General features: G+C 42.2%; 1 protein-coding gene across 1 annotated transcript; it reads right to left on the bottom strand.

Annotated features, from left to right (window-relative positions):
* Nucleotides 1-15,104: 15,104 nt before the first annotated feature.
* On the bottom strand, nucleotides 15,105-22,682 carry LOC147234687 (carboxypeptidase O-like). Its single transcript, XM_086144580.1, has 11 exons — nucleotides 22,505-22,682; nucleotides 22,067-22,130; nucleotides 21,848-21,949; nucleotides 21,060-21,170; nucleotides 20,863-20,973; nucleotides 20,222-20,315; nucleotides 19,784-19,876; nucleotides 19,541-19,650; nucleotides 18,847-18,931; nucleotides 16,517-16,597; nucleotides 15,105-15,485 (listed from the first exon to the last, which is right to left on the bottom strand). The coding sequence occupies exons 1-11, from the start codon at nucleotides 22,555-22,557 to the stop codon at nucleotides 15,259-15,261; spliced, it is 1,131 nt and encodes a 376-aa protein (XP_086000706.1). The 5' UTR covers nucleotides 22,558-22,682; the 3' UTR covers nucleotides 15,105-15,258.
* Nucleotides 22,683-23,089: the final 407 nt, after the last annotated feature.

Here is a 23,089-nt window from a genome sequence, read left to right as displayed (position 1 = left end):
CATTTGGGTCACTTAGCCTCCTACTGATGCCAAATAGGAGTTTTTTTTTTTTTTTTTTGCTAGTCTCTGTCAGTTTTGCACACTGTCACAGTTTGTTGTTTATGGTGAAATGATAGTTTGTGAGCGAATGCATTAAGGCCAACATTTGGACGTGCAAATGTCTGAAAAATGCACTGATATTTAATTACGATATCATTAGAGCGTTGAGAGCAAACCCGCATCGGTATTCATTTCATCATTTCTTTCATGCCCCCCCCCCCCAGCTCTCCCCTCATCTCGCTTTCTTTACCATCCTCCCGCCCACAGCCTTCATCATTCATCATCCCGCCATCCCGCCGCCGTTTCATTCTTACCTTCTCTCCTTCCTCCCCCGGTGACATATTATTCCCCCACTCCAGCCATCCGTCCGGCCAGCGAGACGCCGCCCACTCACCAGCGTTTCTTTCATTGCTCTTTATCACCCTTACATCTCTCTCTTTCCTGCAGCGCCACACCCTGTTGCCCCCCCCCCAAACCTCAATCCACGTTCTTCCCATCCGTCAACCCGCCTCCCAAGTCCAAGCATACAACTCCTCACCTATTTGCATCCCACTCTCAGATCATTTTTGCCCTGGGATGTGACCGTGGCACTGATTCCTCTTCGCTCTTCGGAAGTCTCACTTCATCCAGCTGCTAAGACCCCCCCGCCCCAACCGCTCACCCCTACACCTGCCATTTAGCATCACTGCAGTAGCATGCTCTTTTAGGCGTATTTAGCCTTAAACAGGCACTAACAAGTATCCAATCCTCCATGTTTACGCTCGATGCATATTCTCCTCTCTGGGTCTGAACCCTGACCCCCCTCCTCTGCCCTCTCCTCTGGCCCTTTCTGCCATCCATCTACCTCCACCTCCCATAGATCTGCATTGCACAGTGGCCAGTGGCAACTCAATGGTGGCTAAACAGCTAGCCACCATTGGCTTAACAGCTAGCCACCATTGGCTAAACACCTAGCTACCCTTCATTGTCTTTGTCATTGAGGGATGGGGTGCTATGTTCACTCTTTACCACCTTCTCCTGACAACCCTCTTTTCGTATTATTTGTGGAACGCTCAGATCCTACACTTTCTCCAGAAGTTGCCAGTAATTATGAAACTGTCATCAAGCTTTTGAGACATTTTCATTAATGTTATAGGTTCATAGGGGCATGGCTAACATTAACAGATTGTTCAAAATAATGCTCCCCTTGACTGTGGAGGCTACAGGGAGTGAAGAGCAAGAAGTTGGAGGATTACAAGTACAAGAGAGTGGGGAAAAGCAGTAAAGAAACACGTTTAAGCAGGTTGGAATGGCTGTAGAAAAGTGTCAGGGGTACTATGTGATAGAGGACTATCAGCCAGAATGAAAGGAGAGGTGTACAAGACAGTTGTAAAACCAGAGATGCTGTTTGGTTTAGAAACAGTGACAATGATGAAAAGATGGGAAGCAGAGCTGGATGGCGCAGGGATGAAGATGTTGAGGTTCTCTTTGGGAGTGACGAGGATGGATACGATCAGGAATGAGTCCATCAGAGGCACAACGCATATTAGTTGTTTTGGAGAGAAGGTCAGGGAAGCCAAACTGAGATGGTTGGGTCACTTACAGAGGAGGGAAAGTGAATATATTGGTGGACAGGTTCTGGAATTGGAGCTGCCAGGCAGGAGGTCGAGAAGAAGACCAAAGAGAAGATTTATGGATGTAGTGAGAGCGAATATGAAGTTAGTTGGTGTGAGAGAGGAGGATACAGAGAAGAGTCAGGTGGAGAAGGTTGATTCGCAGTGGAGACCCCTGAAGGGAAAAGCCGAAAGGAACAGAAGAAGCTGTGATCTGTGGCGAGACAAGGGAGCAGGTGGGGGAAAATCTCAAAAGGAGGAGGCTACTCCGGAAAGAAGAGGCATGGAGGTTAACTACAGGAAGACAGAATACATGTGTGTGAATGAGAGGTACCAAAGAGGGACCTTGAGGCCACAGCGAGTGCAAAGAAAGTAGGTGGAGGATTTGAAGTACCTGGGGTCAACAGTCAATGGAGAATGTGGACAAGAGAGGGAGCAAGCAGGTCGGCATGGGTGGGAAAATTGTATCAGCCATAATGAAGGGAACAACAATTCTGTCTGGTTTGGAGGCACTGAGGAAAACACAGGAGGTGCTTTCGGCAACCAAGATGAAGATGGGGACGCTCTCTTTGGGAGTGAGGAGAACAGATGGGAAAGAGTCCATCAGTAGGGCAGCCCGTCAGATGTTTTGGAGATAAAATCAGACCAAGATGGTTTGGACTCGTGCAGAGGAGGGAAGGTGAAGATCTGGGTGGAAGGATGCAGACATTGGAATTGACCTGCAGGAGCTCTTATTCTTATTGTGAGGAAGATCACAATAAGAATAAGAATAAGAATAAGAATAAGAATAAGAATAAGAATAAGAATAAGAATAAGAATAACTTTATTTATCCCAAAGGAAATTGTTGTGCCAGAGTTTCAAGCAAAACATAACAATAATAATAATGATAAATAAATAATAGTAGGGGATGGGGATGCATGGATGGAATAAGAGGACATGAAGAGGATGCAGAGTAAAGGGTTAGATGGAGGTAGCTGATTGGCTGCGGTGACCCCTGAAGGGAAGAGAAGAAGAAGAACTTGAAATAATTATATCAAAACGGCACATCACAGTGAAATTAAGTATCGTCTGAAAAAGGATACTATCTTTACACTGGAACATACTGTATTTTGTAATTACTGTTAAAGCAGTTTGAAGTCTGACGCGTTACAGTTTTGGTGCCAATTTTATGGGAGCCGTTCGCTCGCAGGAAAACCATTAAGCTTTCAGCATTAACATAACTCACGCTCTAATTTGGCAAAAGAGTCTTATTTAACAAATACAGCCAGTGTCAGTGAATTAATATGACAATTAATATGGGTCGAGTAAATACTTCCCTGACCCCACTTTGCTCTGCCGCTCTCGGCTCGAATGTGCTGTTCAACAGTGCCCCCCGGAGGTGGCCTGCGCGAAAGGAAACTTCAAATATATCGAGTTTGTTTTGCAAGTTGACGACGCAACAATTTTGTTTTTTGATTTTTTTTTTTTTTGGTTGATGTTTCACCCCCAGTTTGCGTCGGTGTGAATCTGGGCTCACTAAATTATTTCCTGTTCCAGCTGTTTCTCTCAAGCTCACGTAGGATTTCGAGAAAGTTACACAACTGTATAGCTCATGGCTCTTTCCCCTTCTCTCTCTTGCGGATTTCCCCCAAACCCATGCAGACATACATAAATACCCATATATTGGCATCACCAGTGACTTGTTGCCAAGTGTGACGCCCTCAACAGAGATGTTGTTTCGACGCAAAATATAACGCATAATTATAAATAATATTCCAGTCTAGCCCCTTCAGCAAGGCATGATAGTAACCTAACGTCTTGTCCTGAGTCCCTCAATGGCCTCCCAAGCCGTTGTTGTATCATATCAGCAAGAACCATGTAGCTGTTAGCGCTGCTATTCTCTATCTGTACTTCCTCTCTCTTTTTCTACCCCAACCGGTCGAGACAGAAGGTCGATCTGTCCAAGGTTTGTGCCCAGTTGTCAGATATTTTCGCTCGCTTGGGGGGGAATGTTGGTTGCGGTTCAGACCCACGAGAAAACGCCGGCATATAAATAAAATCTGACCTGACGTGACTACTACACAATACACTTTTTGGGAGGTAGAACTAATTAGGAGGTTCTGTGAGAGACAGTGCTGTAGGACTCTGGATTTGATCTTTTCCCAAGGGATGCCGTAATTGACCAAATTCGTCTTCCGCCCTGTCGTGGTCCAACAGTTTCTTTCAAAACTGAAACTGGTAAATTGTCTTTGCATTGTCCAATTCCTTTCTATTCACATCTTCGTTCATGGTTTCCGACCTCTGAGTGCGTCACGCAGCACGTGGGTCTTGTCTCGGCCCCGGTCCCGACTCACCTCGGTTAGTCCTGATCTGGTCTCGACATGGAACTGGTATTGGTCATGAGTTTTCTCTGGGATTAGGCGGTCCTTGCTACGACACCGGCAGTTAGCGGTAAGGAAGTTATGGCTATGGTTATAGTTAAGCCTCCAAAGAATGAGCCCTCTCTCAAATGATGGAAAGTGTGTGTATGTGTGTGTGTGTGTGTGTATTCGTTTTTCAATCATGGTGGTCAAGTATCTATTAAGCGGCTGCTTACCGTTATTACTCACGATCTACGTTTCTGTTGTGACACACTCACACACATGGATAAACCAGGGGAAAATATGACAAATGAACTCCGAGGGCTCAAAGCTTAATGGATGACTAATCTCTTACCGTCAACTCAAGCTAACTTGTTTCAGCAGCATGTTAACCCTTAACCTGTTTATCTGCCCGGTTAAAGTGAGCGAAAACGTCACTGTTGTCCGGCGGCGTCCTCTCGCAAAGCTAGTTCTCACTTAGACAAGCAAACATGTGTTCATTGTTCAGCAGTGCCATAAATCTACATGGAGATCAATTGAAACCGCTGATTGAATCGATCAGAAATGTGTTTCATGCACACACACACGCACACACACGTACACGGGAGATTAAACCTCACAGAGAGCACAATTTCACATCTGATTTTAACAGACATCTTATTTTACCGCCTTTTAAGGCAGAATTTTTTTTTTTATTTATTCATTATCTATATCGCTTATCGTACACTCAGGGTTGCGGTGGGGGCGAGGGGGTGGGGGGGCGGAGCCTATCTGAGCTGCGATAGGCAGGATTCACCCAAGAGACATACAACCATTCACTCACTGATTCACAAGTCTGAGCAGTTTATGGTTCTCAAATGAACCAACTGCATTTTTGGACAGTGGGAAGAAACCAGAAGAAATCCAGGTTGTTCTTTGGAAATCGAACTGGTGATCTTGTGTCTGTGAGGCAGAAGTGCTACTTAGAGTTACCATCGGGTTACAGCAGTATAGATGTTGAGGGATTTTAACTTTCATTCATTCCTTCCTTTCCCATACTGGGTGCTGGAGCCGATCCCAGCTGTCATCAGGCAAGAGGCGGCGTTCAATCTGGACCAATCACATGGCCGCATATAGAGATATACAACCATTCACTTGCTCATTCACAAGTCTGGACAAAAGAGTCACTTATGTCCGATAATCATAAAATCCCATGGGAGAACATGCAAGGCCACCTGCCAGAACCCAACCAGGACCGTTCTCACTGTGAGGAGGAAGCGCTAACCACTGCGCTACTGTGCTGCTCCGAAGCAGCGGTGACATGCGGTGAGGTTCATGGTTGGTGAGGCACTGACGTCATTACAATCAGATTTACAAACATATGAACCCTTCAGAGAAGCTTATTCACCATCTGATTGGCAGAAGTTAACGAGTTGCGTTTAAAATGTCATATCGGCTTTCTTCACACATACAATCCACAGCACGCAAAAAGCACATTTAATCAAAAAAAGGTTATTATGGTCTTATCTTTACTTATAAATGAAGTCCATGAGCCACTCCTAAACAAAAGCATCCTTAACTTGATTATAGAAGTTCATAGAAGATTATAAAAGTTAGAAAATTGTCTAAGTTTGGATATGAAATCTTCCATTTTGAGAGTGAGATCAAAAAGAATAAATGCATGGCTGCACTTGACTTGCTAATTCTAGCTCTCTGTCACTGCTTTCTGCAACCGAGGAGTTTCAAGAAGAACCCCTGGAGTTACGAGCGCCCCCTAACATGAGGCAGGAGAACTGCGTGCCTCACTTAGTGGCTCCTTGCAGTCATTTTATGATTGCTCAGCACAAGAAATCAGTAACACACATACAGTTGTTGACACAAAAACGCATTGGAAATGTAGTTCACATGGCAAAAGTGTTTAAACATTTAAATAGCAACTTGAGTCGATGGTGAGCGACACCGGGCAAGAAACCGTGTCATCCTCAATTGATTAATCCTAAAAGTGTGTAGCGAATCTGCAATGCAGATTTCCTAACGTAACAGTTGGAATGTGGCGCAAGACCTTGATAATCCACTTCTGAGATTGAGCATCTACTTGAAATCCGCTCTGATACTGACCCGGTGTTCTTCGGATAGATAGTATTTTTATTTTCGCCCCCTTCCCTTCGAGACCGCATAGCAAACACGCTGTTTGACAATCCAGAGTTCGGAGTCGGTATGCTCTGAGACAGAAGAGATTTCCATCAAGGAAAACTCCCACCCCGTGTATTAGCGTGATATTGGCTATTTCCTGTTTTGATGTGCGAGTTCATTTTACATGCAGGTAGAGATATGGACAGCTCGGTTATCTCTCGGCAACGGTTTGCGACAGCCATGATTGCCAGGTGCTCTCCCCTCATTTTTTTCTGCAAGACACGGCCTCCCTTCATCTGACTCGTCTCTCGAGTCGTGAACGGGACCAAAGGTTCCAAGTTTTTGTTTATGGTACACCAAGAAGGTTTTTGGGAAAAAAAAAAAAAAAAGCCAGAAGGGATCCAAATGTTCATGGATGACGATGCACCATCACAGTGGGGCAACAACTTTAAAAAGCAATAAAAAAAAAATTTTAATCGAGTTGGAACTGTCTGTGGAGGTTCCCAGTCATCCAGGTCATGGTGAATTCTTGTCGAAATCTTCTTGTCTTGGCAACTGGACTTGAATTTCTTCTCTTGAAGACGCTTCACCCCTCATCCGAGAGGCTTCTTCAGTTCTAATGACAGCCAAGGTTTTGATCGGGTCTTGGTCAGGGGTCGGCGACCCGCGGCTTCGGAACCGCATGCCGCTCTTTCATCTTTACACTGCGGCTCCGATTGGCTTGGAAAAAAAAATTTTAAATATTAAATTGAAGTGTATTTCACTTGTGTTAATTCCTTTTTTTTTTTTTACTTTTAGTTCTAAGTTGGAAGATTATTGTGATCTTGAAATATTAAACCAAATTATATTTTTTATTTTTTGCCGCCTAAAATAACGTCACACTCACGGAAGCCGGTATACCCGCCAGTCGGTAAAGTCCCGATTTGCAGATGCTGTGCGAAGAAGTTCAGGAGCAGAAGTCCCATAAACCAGGTAAAATAAATATTTATGAAGATATTTTGCAAATATTTATTTATTTTTGTTTACTGACACAGTGATTTTTTTCCCAATTTATTTTTAAAATTCAGGTCAAGGCTCCGCTGAACGCTCTTAAAGCCAAAATGCTCAAAATGAGTTCATTACATAAATAAAATTTAATTTTCTCCGTTATACACACTACACACTTGTTTATACAAAGTGTAAAGGTAATAAAAAGCAATATATACAGTGGTACCTTTATTTTAGACGTCAAAACGTAATTGCGGCTCCCAGTGTTTTCTTTTCCGAGGAAACCGGGTCCAAATGGCTCTTTGGGTGTTAAGGGTTGCCGACCCCTGGTCTGGGTTATGATGGCTTGTTCTGCAAACGTAAGAGTTGATCAGCAGAAACTAGGTCGAAGGGGGCTGTTATGCAAATGGCGGTGTCGTTAGGTGAGGACAAAGGAGCAACTTTTGGGGATTTACCTGGACTGGGATGTGAGAAGGTGCAGCCAGACAAAGGAGTGATACCTGTTGGATCACATGGACTGAGGCTCATGTGGAAATTACCAGGGTCTGGCTCTGGTAGTGGATCTATCCTGGTTGTTTGTGGGGTGCAGATGGATCCGTCTTTGTATTGATCCGAATACGGCGTTAAACGTTTCTGAAAGGTTGTGTCCGAGGCCTCCTCCCCTGTTCAGAAACGTTTTTTCTGTTTTGGATTAGATGGCTTCTTCGACTCCTCTCTCCGACCATCTATCTTTGTCCAGAATACGGACATTGCTGTCTTGTAATGAATGGCCCTTATCCTTCAGGTGGAGGTCGACCGCTGAGTCCTGCCCAGACGTTGTCGCTTTCCTGTGTTGGACCGTCCGTTGTTGCAGAGGTTGTTTGGTCTCCTCAAAAATCTACAAGTTGGAGGTTCGATAAAATGTATAACGTGTAGCACAAATTACAACCCAGTTGTTTCATGACACTTTTCATGTGGAGCAGGTCAGGTCAGTTTTTCACTATCCCAACATTCCTCGTTTTTGCGGAGAACTCGGGCAGATCCCGGATCAATGTGGGTGACCTTCTGCCTTGATTGAAAGAAAGGGAGCTGGAAAGCACAAGTGCAATAGAATCGGAGGGCTGAGTGTCGGGAGGGACAGGCACTAGTTTTTTTAATAGTTACGTGCTAATAGCTGAAATGTCATATATTATTAACCTAAAGAAAAAGACAATAACAATAGTGGATGTCTGGGGAGGTGCTACAGTAGATCAAGCCACATCCCCAGGGAACCTGCAAAATGGGAGAGCCTGGGGACTAATTTTGAGATGGAAATTCTGTGGCCTTTGGTATTTGGAGCCTGATAAGTGATGAACATCCTGCTGTAGCATATCCTCTCTTTCCCGCAATCCGGCGAAGAATCATAGGAAAGCAAGGTCAGCAAGAGGTAACACCCAGATCTGCTGCTCAAACAATAAAAGAAAAGTGAACACAAAGGTTTACCTCAACATCCACAATTGGTTAAAATTGTGAATAACATAATTGATATGTTAAAAGCAAGAGAACCACCAGGAAATTACCAAAAAAACAGAGTGCTAAGAGACCTGAGAGAAGATATGAGCTTAGAGAAAAGTGTATCATGGAGTGCAGCTCAGCAGATAAGCCCGTGGCAGCGTAACCAGGGGCTAACTATAATCTTTTGCAAAAAGAGACGTTTTGGGTCCGTTCTTAAACAAAGGAGTTCACGGAGCTCAAAGGGACTTCCAGCGCAGCTGGGAAACGCTCGAGGGGAAGTTCGAGAGGTCGCCGTGGTTGCCGTAAATAAGATAAATCACCCTCGCGCTCCCAGGGTCCGGGACAAGACGGACGGACGGAAACGTTTTGTCATGTTTTTACAAGGAACACCTACAACATGTCTGCACATCCTCTTCTAAAAAAAAAAAAAAGTGGTGCCGCCTCTGACCTACTTTTGGGGCACCGGTGATTACAAAGTAAACCCTGTTAATTACAAGGTCTGCAATTTCATGAAGTTGCAGGGAGGATATTGAATTATTTACTCAAATATAATTTCCACACAGACAGGGCACAGATGGAGAAGTCATTCTCAGCGAACCCAAAAGTCACGAATGGAGAATTCGTGGCAGTGCAGAGCCCCACCCCAAAAGCGCCAAATCAAAATAATAATAGAATAACTAGCTTTATGGAATCACAAAACAGTCGTGGGTTTAAAAGCCCCAAAATAGCCTGCAATCCAGAATTGACAGAGGGTTCTTTCACCCCCCTCCGACTAAAACAGCCTCATAATGTCCTTTTTTTATCATCATGATTAAATGAACAATGTAACAGAATCAAAGGTAAAATGACATCAACGTTAACCCTGACAGCATCTCTGATTTGAACAGCTGAATATCAATTACACTTAAAAAAAAGTTGCTCACAATTCCTCCTTTTTTTCAATAGTTTCCCGGTGGCTCACTTGCATATTACATTCGAATTAAGGGTTATTTGTAATTTTGATCATTCCTGAAACCCTTTGTGTTCACGGATGTAACTTCTCGCTGTGGAAAAGAGCGAAATTTACCAATCGCTAGTCAGACTTTGTTAGCAGATTCTGCCAACTTCTGCCAACCGTTGCCTCTTTGTCATCATTTGGACTTCTGTCTTCAGTGTTATCCTCCTCGATGATGTCTCTCGGGTTCAAATAGAAATGGTTGACATGTTTTTTCACCAGGTCAACCTCATGACGTCACTGCGACATAAACAACAATGGTGGTATACAAGTTTTTTTTTACGATTTCATACAAATTAAGATACGGCGAGAGATTTGATTATTGTTTTTATTTAGCTGACACAATTATCGATCAATAGCCAGTGATCCCTTTGTAAAAGCGGTTGAGGCGGAAGGTTGTTGACATAAAATCTAACTTGAATTGGATGGCAATGCTACACCTTTTTTTGAACTTCCTGCGACCAAAATGCTGATTTCGGCCTAAGCAGAGTTTATTAAATTGGTCGCATTTGTCGCCATGTGCCGTCCCACATCATCCGTCCTTTGACATCCCTCTAACATCCCCACCCATCACCACAGCTGACCTGATGATGTGTCACCCGGGCCGGCTCCTCATATTGATAACCGGCCATAATGATCGGGAGACGGGGAGGACAGGCGCCGCCCTCATTGATCGGCCGGTGACAGTTAAAAAGCATGGCATAATTCCCATCGATTGCAGCCACATCGTGCAAGAAACGGTGTCATCCTCGATCGATTAACCATAAAAGTGTGCTGCAAAGATGCGTCACGGGTCCGCTCTGTTGCGCGCACGCCACTCTATTCATCACTTAAATGTGGGTGGTGCACTTTTTTGTGTTCTAGAGGGGTGCAAAAGGTTAAAAACCCAGAAGGAGGTGAATCACACCGACACCGGCGGGATCCCCGAACGCATTTACGTTTTTTTTTTTCCACCTCCTTTCGCTCGAAAAGAGATCGAAATGGACAAAACGAGTGTTGGAGTCAAAATGCTGGCAGAGGGAATTTGGGTTGAACGTCTCAAACCGTGCCAAAGATACAAGCCCCAGCCATTTACCGCTACATTTATTTTTTTTTTCCCTCGCTAAGCTGCCTCTAATTAACATTTCAACAAGAGAGGACACATGAAATATCCAATCGTTGAACTGGACTCTGCAAAATGTACCCACTTGTTTTAGCGCGTTTGACAAAGCCGGAGTTTTTAATTTAAACGTTTTTTTAATGAATGCCCGTTGTAAGGGTAAATACGTAGAAACAAGCAGTGAAGAACATTTAAAAGTAGCACCCCCTTATTATGGTGCTGGCAGTGAAGATTGACTGAAATTAAAAAAAAAAAAAAGAGAAAAAAAGAAACGGAACAGACAACGTATCTCAGCCTTGGAACTTTCATAATCCCTCCCGCGATTCGCCGTGCCAGTTTGATGTCTGGCACAATCCGTTTGTCATTCTACAAGGTTGTTTGGATTCCTGGAACCAAATTACGGCCATAGCCATAGACAAGGATAATCTCAGAATGCGGTGGCTCGGCTGGGCTTTTGGAAAATAAAGAAAAAAAAAAACAAAAAAAGCGCCAGGGGAGGAAACCCAGCTCCGTGAGAAAGAACTGAATAATTGTTAAAACTCACCAATAACCCATTTTGCCGTTCTGAGGAACCTTTTTAGGAATGAGGCAGTTTCTTTGTGCATTCAGACAACATCGCAAACCAGAACTATCGACCTCAGTTCCAGGAACTATTTTAGCTCTTGTTGCATTAACAGAATTCATAATCCACGCCCATTACATTCTATGATGCGCCATTTTTTAAAAGTAGTGTTTTCAAAGTCCTGTTTGAACGGATGAAGAGGGCCAAAGCTCTTCTGGCCTGCTATGTCACGGACGGGCTTGTAGTGGAACATCAACATTTTGGCCAAAATAGGTACACAGTTATCAAATGGCCTATCACAGTCCCTTACAGCTTGCGAGAATGGAAAACTAAAAGTTTGCCCGGGAGGAGAGCACTTCCTGAAACAAGAATCAAGTCGGACACTTCTTAGAACTGAGATCCTGGAAGTTTGAAAGCAGGTATTGCCACTTTGTTGCCATTCAACTTTCGTTAACGTTGCGGTTTTAAGGAGGAAACTGAACACGCTTGATAGTTATAACTAAAACAGTCACTCCATCACTGGACTTTCTACATTGGTTGGTCGAAAGTGTCAGCGAGGAAGGAAAGGGTCACGGCTTCAGGCCAAAAGAGGGGATGTTGGAGTGATTACCGGCGAATAAAGATTGACGGAGGGGTAATCTTCGGCTCAAACACCAAATAAACGCGGACACGAGACAGTGGTGACGGTAACGGAGTAGAGACGACTTCCGGAAAACACGGAGCGACACGGCAATTCTCACGGAAATAAGTTTTACTTGTTTTGTTTTGCCATCACCGGCGGGCGACCGGGGACCGTCTTGCTGCGAGGCAGAATCGCTTACCACCGCTACACCGTAGCCAGAGGTCAACTTAAAAATCCTACTTTCATTTGTTTTACCCCATTAACCCGAAAAGCTCGTTACTATCGCCATTATGCATTGTCCGGTGCGTCGCTCGCCAGCCGTCCGCACCCCGCTGCGCTGGCTCGGCCCTTGAAATCCAGAGTCGAAAGGCATGTGGATCATTCCTTTTTTGTTCCCACTCCCATTGGTGATTGTTACTGCCATGTGTTGAATCTGCCGGGATCTCTCCGGAGCCAAACCTCCAGCCGCCCACGCACACACACTCGCCGCTCCCTGCCACATCACTGCACCAGTGGGATTTAATGAGAGGTAAAAGCACTTTAAAAATCTCGGTTCCCTCCAGTATTGAATCATCTTTTCATTAAAGTCTCGGGTGAATTTTATTACACCGCCTCTTACCTCTGTATATGTTGTGTGAGTCATTAGTTTCTACTGATTCCAGTCTGGTACGTGTTGTCCCACCTCCATTTTCCTCTTCGTCATTTTAATCTGCCCATTTCTCTGTCACTTTCATTCATACTTGTTCTCCCTCTTCCCCGTCGCTCGCCTCGCTTTTTTCCCCGCGCTTTCCACCTCCTCCCCGGGCCGATCGGCTTACCTCGATGATTGGCCACACGGACGCAAATAGACGGATGAGCCGGTGATTAACGAACCCGGCGGACTCCGCTGTCAATTGTAATCACCTTCAATCTGCGCGTCTGAATCACTGCCCAATGTGTGCATGTATGTGTGTTTGAGTGAATGTGTGTGTGTGAACGTGCCCGAGCATGTATGTGCATGATGTAAACAGAGGGTGAATATCCTTCATGGCTGTAAGCGATGGAGAAGGGAGTTTGTGCCCTGAAGGGCTGCATATATATATATATATATATATATATATATATATATATATATATATATATATGTAGATATATGCACTGCTCAAAAAAATAAAGGGAACACTTAAATAACATAATGTAACTCCAAGTCAGGCACACTTTTCTGAAAAAACTGTTCACTAAGGAAGCAAATCCGGTTCATTTTAACTTGTTTTAAGGACATTACTTCAAAGTTGGATCAGCCTGTAGTTTGTTTTTCCTTTTTAATTTTGAGTGTGACCCTAAATCCAGACCTCCATGGCTGCTCATACATTTGATTTCCATTGATAATGTTTGTGTGATTTTGTTGTTAGCACATTCAACTATGTAAAGAACAAAAATTTTAATAAGAATATTTCATTCATTCAATCAGATCTAGGATGTTATTTTAGTGTTCTCTTTTTTTTTTGAGCTGTGTATATTTATTTATTTATCTATTTATTCACACACACACACACACACACACACACACATATATATTTATAAACACGTATAAATATATTTGAGTGTGTGTGTGTGTGTATACATATATATATATATATATATACACGTGTGTGTGTGTGTGTGTGTGTGTGTGTGTGTGTGTATGAATATCTGTCGCTCTGTCCAAGTTTCTTCAGAGCTGCTATGTAATTTCATTTCCCCTGCTCCTTGAATACAACACACACACGCACATGCGCACGCACACACATATCCTCACACACGCACGAGCACACACACACACACACACACACACACACACACACACACACACACACACACACACACACACACATTTAGCGAGCAGTCACCAGGGTGAATGGTCTATCACTCACACTCACACAAGCCATTTCTACTGCACTATATCAACGTCACATTATCAATGGCGTTGTGCGTGTGTGTGTGTGTGTGTGTGTGTGTGTGTGTGTGTTTGTGTGTGTGTGTGTGTGTGTGTGTGTGTGTGTGTGCATGTGTGTGTCTGAATAACTGCTGGTTGTGCAGGCAGTCACACAGCAGGGGGAGAACTGGAAATTTACATCTCAGAAAGAGAGAGACTGTTGGAAGGAAATTTATACATCTTGTCTCTCACCATAAACAAAACAAACAGATTTTATGGGTGAACGTGACACTTTTTTCTTGCACAAACAGTTCTTTATAAATAGAAACATAAATCTGACGCTGAAAGCAGTATAATGGTAAACACCACAAGGGGCACCATAATGAAAAAAACATTCAGACACAGGAAGGACGAAATGTGTGCTCCGGAGACTATTTCAAATTTCAAAATGCGATCATTCGGCCAAATATAAAAAGAGAAAATCCCATAAAACAACTAATGAGATACAATTAAAGCAGCTTTCCATTTGGTCGCATGATGATCGGTCAACCGAACGACATTTTTTTATGCTAACCAAACTGATTTATTTGTCTTTACAATCTAAATTCTGATGCAATCAGGTGCTGGTAGGGACGGTAATGGGTTGAGATGATGAACTCAGAGGTGCTCGCAGCTGAGCGTGCTGTCTGATGGCACCGCCATCCACATGACGCAGCTGCATCCAAACACGCCGGACAGTGAAATTACTTGCCGTTTTTACCCGGTCTGTTCAACTGTAATTCCACTTATACCCGCGCTGATTTGTCCATAAAGGTTAAATTAACTGTAAAATACATTTTTACTATCAGTACCCCAGTGTTACCCACAAATGGCAAAAAAATTAAGTGAGAGGAGACGGCATCAAATATGCATGGATGGGAGACAAAGAAGAACTATGTAAAGTTGGACAACACTGTCCTCTAGTGTGGAAGGATGGAAGTGACACAGTCATGCTAGTGGGAGTGTGTGTGTGTGTGTGTGTGTGTGTGTGTGTGTGTGTGTGTGTGTGTGTGTATAGAACATATTCAGACCAACCCTTCACCATTGCTCGATCTGATTCATATATGTATATACAAACACGGATACACACACACAGACACACACACACACACACACACACACACACACACACACACACACACACACACACACACACACACACACACACACACACGCACACACACATAAATACATACTTGTGCATCAATATATAATATCAAGCCCATTGATGGTGGGGAGGGAGTACATATATATATATATATATACATATATATATACATATATGGGCTGCTCATAATAATAACAGTCACACTTGTTTTACATTTTCACATATTGGTTTTACTTGGGAAAATTGAAAATGTAAAGTATTAGAAATATAATGGAAAATGGACCAGTGTTTCCCCAATCTAACCATTGACAAATATTTTTATATTTCATGGACTTTTAATGAAGGGTGTTAATGTTAAATTGTAAACGCAAATGTTTTTCCAAGACCCCTTTCACCTTTAAGGGCCAAAAATGTCCGGCGCCCAGAACCCCGCCAAGATGACACTCCACAGCATGACGAAAGCCCCGCTGAGCCCGGTCGGGCCTGTCACCGGGGCGACGTTCGGGAGACCGGCATTGTTAAAGGCCTTGTCGTGAACGTACTTGATGATGAACAGCGCTCCGGCGTAGGCCTCCTCGCACGCCGGCTGGATCTGCTCCTCCGGCAGCAAGTGGCTGAATTCACCTGCGGGATGAGTAAGCGGCGTGTTACATCGTTCTCTTTTCAGAAAGAAGCACCGATAAAATATTCCCATTTTGAAACCACAGCCATTTATCAGTCTTACAAACTGATAATAATGTATATTAAAAAAAAAATCAATAGAGAATCTACAGGTAAGTCTGAGCTCTGCTGCTACAAATTTAATAAGAACATGGTAGAAAGCATATTACTCCGATTTTGGCCATTAAACCAGCTCCCTGAATCTTTTCAAATCGATACTGCAGCCATTGGACGAGGAATATACAGCTCTTAATGTCCAAAACCATCTTACATCGGTGATTTGTGCTCGGAGTCTTTCAGAGCAGATCCTCTAAATATTCAAGATATCCCAAAATACAACCGGAGAGCGGCTGCTTTTTGTGCAATGTAGACCTAAATCAAGGGAAACGATCCTATTTTAGATGTAAATTCAAGGAAGCATATTTTCCATCAAGTGGATGTTTGCTACGATCAACAAACATTTAGTTTTTATTTGCATTTTCAATTTGTTTTTAGCAGACGCAAGATTTTAACAGAATATTGATTTTAATTTTATATGTTGTGCAAATTCTTTATTCAGATCTTTGAATATTTTACAAGTATTTATGGTCATTATTATTATTATTATTATTATTATTATTATCATTATTATTATTATTGTTGTTGTTATTATTATTTATGCAGTGAGGTTTTTTTTTACTATCGTTTAACAATTATAACAATGCTAATGTCCTTTGACAATAAATAATGTAAACAAATAAACAAAGTATTGATTGACTGATATTTTTGACTGATTGACTGATATTAATTTGCATACTTTGGTTTTGTTCCCCTCTTTCTACATGTTTTACTGCAGTCCAAGATGCAGTACTAAATGCTCTAAGACTATTCCAATGTATGATTTTTACCAGTTGTTATATTATTCATGGCTGGTTTTGTGCAACATAACTTTTCCCCTTCACTGCACTATTTGTCATGACATGAAATGTTCACATCACAATAAACGACGGGCTCACCTTTGTCTCTCAGCTCGAAAGTGTAGGAGAAAGGTATGCCGAAGAGTCGAGCCCAGTCACGGCTTGAACCAGAGTTTGGGTCTGGGAAGTGAAGAGCGAAGGAAGGGGAAAGATGGGCGGGAGGAGAGTGAAACATTGTCAGATTGTGGGCCGTCCTTGAAAAAAGTGGCAATACTTTGTGATTCCTTTGTCAAAAAAGTAATTGCTGTCCTCCATCTGTTTAACATCACTTGAGCCAGATGTCCACCTGGAGTCTCCATCCAGCATCACCTAGCAACCACCCTGAGCAGACCACCCTCATTTACCCCCTGACTATTATTCACCCCGATCATCTGATTCACCATTGTCTTATATAACCTTCTGTCTCCTAATCGATGCGAGTGATTTAGATCAGCTGCATGTCTGCGACTTTTAATCGATGATAACAGAACCTTATCTCCAATCCAAAGTGTCGGGGGGGCCGACAAATATTTGCTCAAAAAAATAACCCTGAGGAAAAAAGTGTGCATGTGCATGTGTGTGTGTGTGTGTGTGCGTGTGTGTGTGAAATGAGCCTACCAGAAATTATTGATATTATAAGAGGTGTCCCACAAGGTTCTAGTTGACAGATTAATTTCTTTTTCACTGTTGATTTTATTGTGATAAAATTTCCTCTGTGAATGGTCGTAAATCTCATTTTTATGCAGATGATATAATAGTTCACTTGCTGGCGGGGCAGAGGAAACTATGGTGAGCTGAAGCCGAGGTTGAACTTTATTCTGTATAATCCAATGACGGAACCCTCAAAGGAGCAATGGTGGATCACCTGCCAGTGAGTGGAATTATGTCAGACTTTGACATGAGGATCTTTTTTTTCACATTTCTTAACACCAAGATCTAGAAAAAGAAGGCTGCTGAGAGAGGAGCTATGTTATTGTACGAGGAAGTCTGGCGTGGCAGAAGAGTATATTAGAATGGTTCAAGACATGGATGCAAGCTGTGAGGTAGTTCTTCAGGGATCAACTCTGAGCCCCTTCTTGTTTGCCATAGCAATGGACATACTGACAGATGATGCTAGACCAAGATCTACGGGTCATGTTAGACCAAGATGTAATTATCTGAAGAAGTCTGGAGTGGCAGAGAAGTATGTTAGAGTGGTGCAAGACATGTATGCAAACTGTGAGGTGTCCTGTAGGTGTAACTGAGTTCAGGGTGGAGGTGGGAGCTCATTGCGGATCAACGCTGAACCCCTTCCTGTTTGCTATAGCGATGGACATGCTGACAGATGATGATAGACCAAGATCTACAGATGATGTCTGTCCAAGATGTTATTGTATGCGGAACTTTGGAGAGTTAGAAAAGTATGTTACAGTGGTGCAAGACATGTATGCAAGCTTGCAAGCTGTAAAGTGTCCTGTCGGTGTCACAGGAAAATTCAGGGTGGAGATGGGAGTTCATTAGGAACCGACTCTGAGCCCATTCTTGTTTGCCATAGAGTCAGGGTCAGGCATATATCGATGCGAGATGGATATAGGATGCTGAAGTTGGAGCCACAGGCCAGGAGGGCAAGAGGAAGACTACAGTGGACCAGTGTGGGCTGGATGAAAGAAAACATGTAGTTAGTTGGTGTGAGAGACAAGGATACGGAGGAGAGGGTAAGCTGGGAACAGATGAATGGCAGAGGAGACCTCTGAAGGGAGCTGCAGAAACAGAAAATAGATACCAAGCTGTGAGAACAATAAAGAAGCTTTAGTCTGATAAGTATTGAAATAATTTTTGGTGATCGCTGATTGATCGATTTCCCCTCAGTTCTAGATTATGGCGATATCATTTGCAGACCCCTCCTCTGCGGCCCGTCATCTCCGAGTCATTGCCAATGACTGTCACTCGTCACGACCGCCTCTGCGACGGATGGCTGAACGTCTCCGGCTGAGAGGCGCAATAACCTCTTATGACTCCTCTTCTTCAGGGGCCATCAGCAAGAAATTACCATTCGGCTGTCTCAATTATGCAAAAATAAAATTGCAGTTCCCGTTGGATCGACCCAAAATGACTGACTCACGCTCGAGGTCCCAGAAAGTTCAAGGCGCAACCCTCGGCTTTTGTTTTGCTCGGGCTTCTGGCGGTGACCTTTAACTGGAGATGAATATCGATCGCAAAAAAATTGTCGTCATCTCGACAAACTGATCACAAACATTCCTGTCGCAATCTGACACTATCTATATTCTCATTTACCTGTTTTGTCCTATTTGTACTGTTTCTGGTTTCTTTCTTTTCGCCATTAAGTATGTATGTTAGTATACAGTGTGTAACCTTGTTGTCAACCCAAATGTAGGTAAGCAGAGTCTTACAAAGGATCTGCGGGGGCGTTCCCACAGTGTAATCCATCCCGTGCACCTTCTTCATCTCTGCTGCCGCCGCTTTACCCACTGCAACCTGCAGAATTCAACCTTTTCATATCAGGTGATGATTGCAGTTCATAACATGTATGGGCTAACAATGAAAATGCAATTATGAAAATGCATACGCGATCACGCACAGCTATCATGGTGGAAGAGATCGTCATGGAAACATTGAAATGGTCATTTATTTCAATATTAGTATGTCTACGTTTTAGAGACTAACAAGCATTCACTTTCTCATTTACATGTCTGGGCAATTTAGGGTTACCGATTAACGGTGGGAGGAAACCCATGAAGACATGGGAGGAAGGGCTTCTGACGGAGCTTGCAGATGTTTAAAACATTTATTGGTATAGGATTCTAAGAAATAGACTGAAAATGTTTATGATGTTACATGTATGCAATGCCTTGCGTATATTCATTGGATGTATGAAAATGACACTGAAAATCCCTGTATGTATCTCAGTTTATGACCACTAGGGGGCGCAGTTTGCTTACTGAACCAACAGGAAATGCACCTGTCAGTCAAACTAGAAGTTTTTTTTATGGGACATCATTGTATCACACTCACACACACACACACACACACACACACACACACACACACACACACACACACACACACACACACAAATGCACTGACCAGTTCTGAGTGGTTGGGTGCTGAAACCTGTGGGTGGCCATACGGCAGCAGAATGAGTTGCCCAGCAGAATGAATCGTGAGGAAAAGAAGAGTCCGGTTCCCCATTTTACCTCAAAAAACACAGATTATTACAATATAATTCACAGATAACTAACGCTTGGAGTGTAACCCTTTTTTTATGTAAAAATATGTGATCATCCGGATAAGTGAAGGTGTATAACAGGGTAATAACAGGTTAATTACCCACAAAGTCCATGATGGCCGTGGCTTCCGGCTCGGATCCTGGGGATTTTCCGCAGTACGTGTTTGAACAACTGTCGAATGACACTCCGACCGCTGGCAAGAGAAAGACGGGAGGAACAGGTCAAGCGAAATGACGTGGCCGGAAGAGTCAGAATAAAAAAGGATAATTGGATAAGTAAATTAACCAAAAAAAAAAACATCAGCACATAATTTTCACTCTTACTGTTTAAAGTATCTCACGGTAAATTAAGAGGAAAAAATGGCAATAATAGAAAAGGAAGAATGAGAATAGACTGAAAATGCAGAGGTGGTCTGGTTTTATCTTCTTATTCATTTGAAGTATTCGTGCAATTTTATGATGAAATTAGATTATTTCTTAGCTTTATTTATTCTTATTTATGTCAACATGGATTATTTTTCCAAGTGTTCCTCACTCACTTCCCCAGTTGGCGTTGAAGTTCCTGTTGAGGTCGACACCGTAGCAGGTCCCGCCTTCCAGGGGCTGCGAGCGAGATTTCCTCCACAGACGGTCCTGCGGCCACACAAAAGTTCATCTCAATGTCGGCTTGCTCATTCAGGTGCAGAAGAACAAGAGGAAGTGCGTTTTGCTGACAACACTCATGATTATGACTTTATTAGTGAGCACATAGCGGTTTCTGAAATTGATGTTTTCTCCATTTTTGAAAAGCTAATTTTCTGGTGGAAGGCAGATGCCGCTCTCTGCTGTTAGCAGCCAGAATTTTGCCCTCCGCTTGTTAGCTTAGCATGATGAATGTTAGCCAATATTATCAGTATCTTAACTTTGTCACAAGTCATGAAATACGAAAAGACAACTCCAGATCAGTCTCGTGTCACCACAATGTAAATATCACAACGTACATCTCGATAGGGGCAGGCATGAACAGACAATGTGACCACGGAACCAAAAAAACATAAAAAAAAAACCAAACAAATTATTTGCCATTTATTGTGCTAAGCTAACTGTTGCTCTCTGGTTTAAATAAATAATAAAATGGATGAACGTCCTAAAATAAGGTTGGCCTCTAAATGTGGAGATTTGAGTCTTGAACGTGACTCACGTTGGTCCATGTGAAGATGTACCCGTCCACGTTGACCACAGGGGTGATGTAGATGTCCAGATCCTGCAGCATCTCCTTCAGCCTCACATCAGTCTCATAGGAACCAACAATCTGAATGGGGTTTAGACGACTTTTTTTTTTTTTTAACCTGCATTTTGGTGCTCAATGAATCACAAAAACAAACAAAAAAAACAAACCTCTTTGACGAACCACTGGCAGAATGCGGGAGAAATCCACTCCCTGGCGTGGACCCCGCAGTCCACCCAGATGGCCTTCCTGTCACCGGGCTTCCGGTTATTCAGTCCCAACTGCCAATTTATGTGACCAAAGGGTTGGACAAACAAAATAACAAAATAAAGGTTTCCCCTGAACCTTATTTGCTTTAGGGGAATCCTTTCTTCCTTAAATAGCATTCAAAAGGATGTTAAATCAGCTCACTGAGTGTAGTGGCTCCCTCTAGCGGCTGTTCACATCTGCCCTTAATGACATCACAAGAAACCCTTGTCTTGTTCGACATGAAAAAAAATATAAAATAAATAAAACATCTATTTCCAGTGATACCTAATCGCAATAATCGCTATTGCTATTATGAAAACTATCATTTATTTCTACAGCATCAAAGCATGAGATTGACAAGCTGTTGACAAGCTGTTATCAATACTAACAAAGATATAATAGAAAATACTCACATTTATTATGTAATTTAATTATTATTCTAACTTGAATTAGGATATTTCCACAATTTTTACGTATAAATCATAATTAATCTATTTAATAGATTGCAAGAGATTTTGCTGTTTTAGAGCCGCAGAGCTGAAACGGAGTTCCAGAAATCCAAAGGACAAATTTTCGTGAGATGTACACACACAGCCCATTGAATCATCTCAGTTAATTGCGTCCGTCTACATGTGTGTAGTTGTGCGTGTGTGTGTGTGTGTGTACATATTCCCGGGTTGTAATAAAACTGATATCAAGCGTGAAACACCTTCAGCAGAGTGATGTTCCTTCCCTCCACCGTTCGTCCATAAACTGCAGAGGAGACCAGCTTTGGGTTCAAACGCTCCACATTTTCCATCCAGTTGTAAATCTTTAAAAACATCATCAGGTAACTAATAAATCAAAAAACTTTAATTGCAAATTTCAAATGCGCTTATGTAAACTGCAATAAGGATGTAATAAATTTCCAGGGCAAAGGGACTCGTACCTCATCCATGGGGTGATATCTGGTGTAATTATAATGCCAGGACAACTCTGAAACAGCCAATAAACTGTAAAAAAAAAAAAAAAAAAAAAAAAGATGGTCAACGTTACGAATGTGTCTTTTACTTATTTATCAAATTACCGTCTTGGTGGTACCATTTGATTTAGGCATTTAAAAATAAAATAAAATAAATGTGTTGCAAAAAAAAAAATTGCTCATTGTAAATTACCCCTTACTGATATGCACTTTCTCTAACTCATTATTTCCACGTTTGAATATTCTTTCCAGTGAACACAGTCAGGCCTGGTTTTGCAAATGCCAAGCTGTGATAAATATAAAAATCCCCCGGATTCATACACACCCAAAAAATACACAAAATGTTTTTGACAGTAGGTGATACTATTAAATTCAGGAATCAACGATAAATATCGCTGTGCTTACCTGCCAGCATTCATCAGCAGGAACACACCTGGAACCCAGAATATAAGCCTCATTTTTCAAGGTTTGTTTTCTGGAGGATCCGCTCTGGCGACACCTGATCCCAAAAGGGTGAGCGGCGATGTTGTGTTCATAACAGAGCGGCTTTGAATCAGTGATGTATTAATCTTTCATGGAGTGTCTTTCTAAAATTATATGACATGTGGCTGATTAGATAAGAAAAACAGATGACAAACTTCCTCAAGTGAGGACACATTTCCATATATATATTACAAATAAAATAAAAAAATAAATAAAAAAAAATATCACCCACTTACTATAAATTGTAATAATTTATCTGTATATATGTTCAGTGCTGTACAATATTTTTTCATACTCTTGTGCACTCTCTATCTTTCACTTGGTACTGAAGACCTTAAGACACTTTATAGTTTTCACTTGTTACTTAAGACACTTTATAGTTTTTTTGTATTTCTTATTCTCTCCTTTTTATTTATTTATTTATTTTTACTCTTTATACAATTTTCTACTATTATTTATTGTTGTTATATGTTTTAACTCTTATTACAAAAATCAGGATATATTTAA

The sequence above is a fragment of the Fistularia commersonii genome, chromosome 4, assembly GCF_037954325.1.
Source record: "Fistularia commersonii isolate RoL2024-O1a breed Wild chromosome 4, RoL_Fcom_v1.0, whole genome shotgun sequence".
Lineage (NCBI taxonomy): Eukaryota > Metazoa > Chordata > Actinopteri > Syngnathiformes > Fistulariidae > Fistularia > Fistularia commersonii.
This window is presented reverse-complemented; position numbering and strand designations above follow the sequence as displayed.

Coding starts and splice junctions, on each gene's coding strand:
- LOC147234687 (XM_086144580.1), bottom strand. CDS start 22,557: ATGAGGCTTATATTCTGGGTTCCAGGTGTGTTCCTGCTGATGAATGCT. Junction 22,131..22,504: donor CTGCTGATGAATGCTGGCAG/GTAAGCACAGCG, acceptor TTTTTTTTACAG/TTTATTGGCTGTTTCAGAGT. Junction 15,486..16,516: donor TTTCGAGCTGAGAGACAAAG/GTGAGCCCGTCG, acceptor CTCATCCCGCAG/GTGAATTCAGCCACTTGCTG.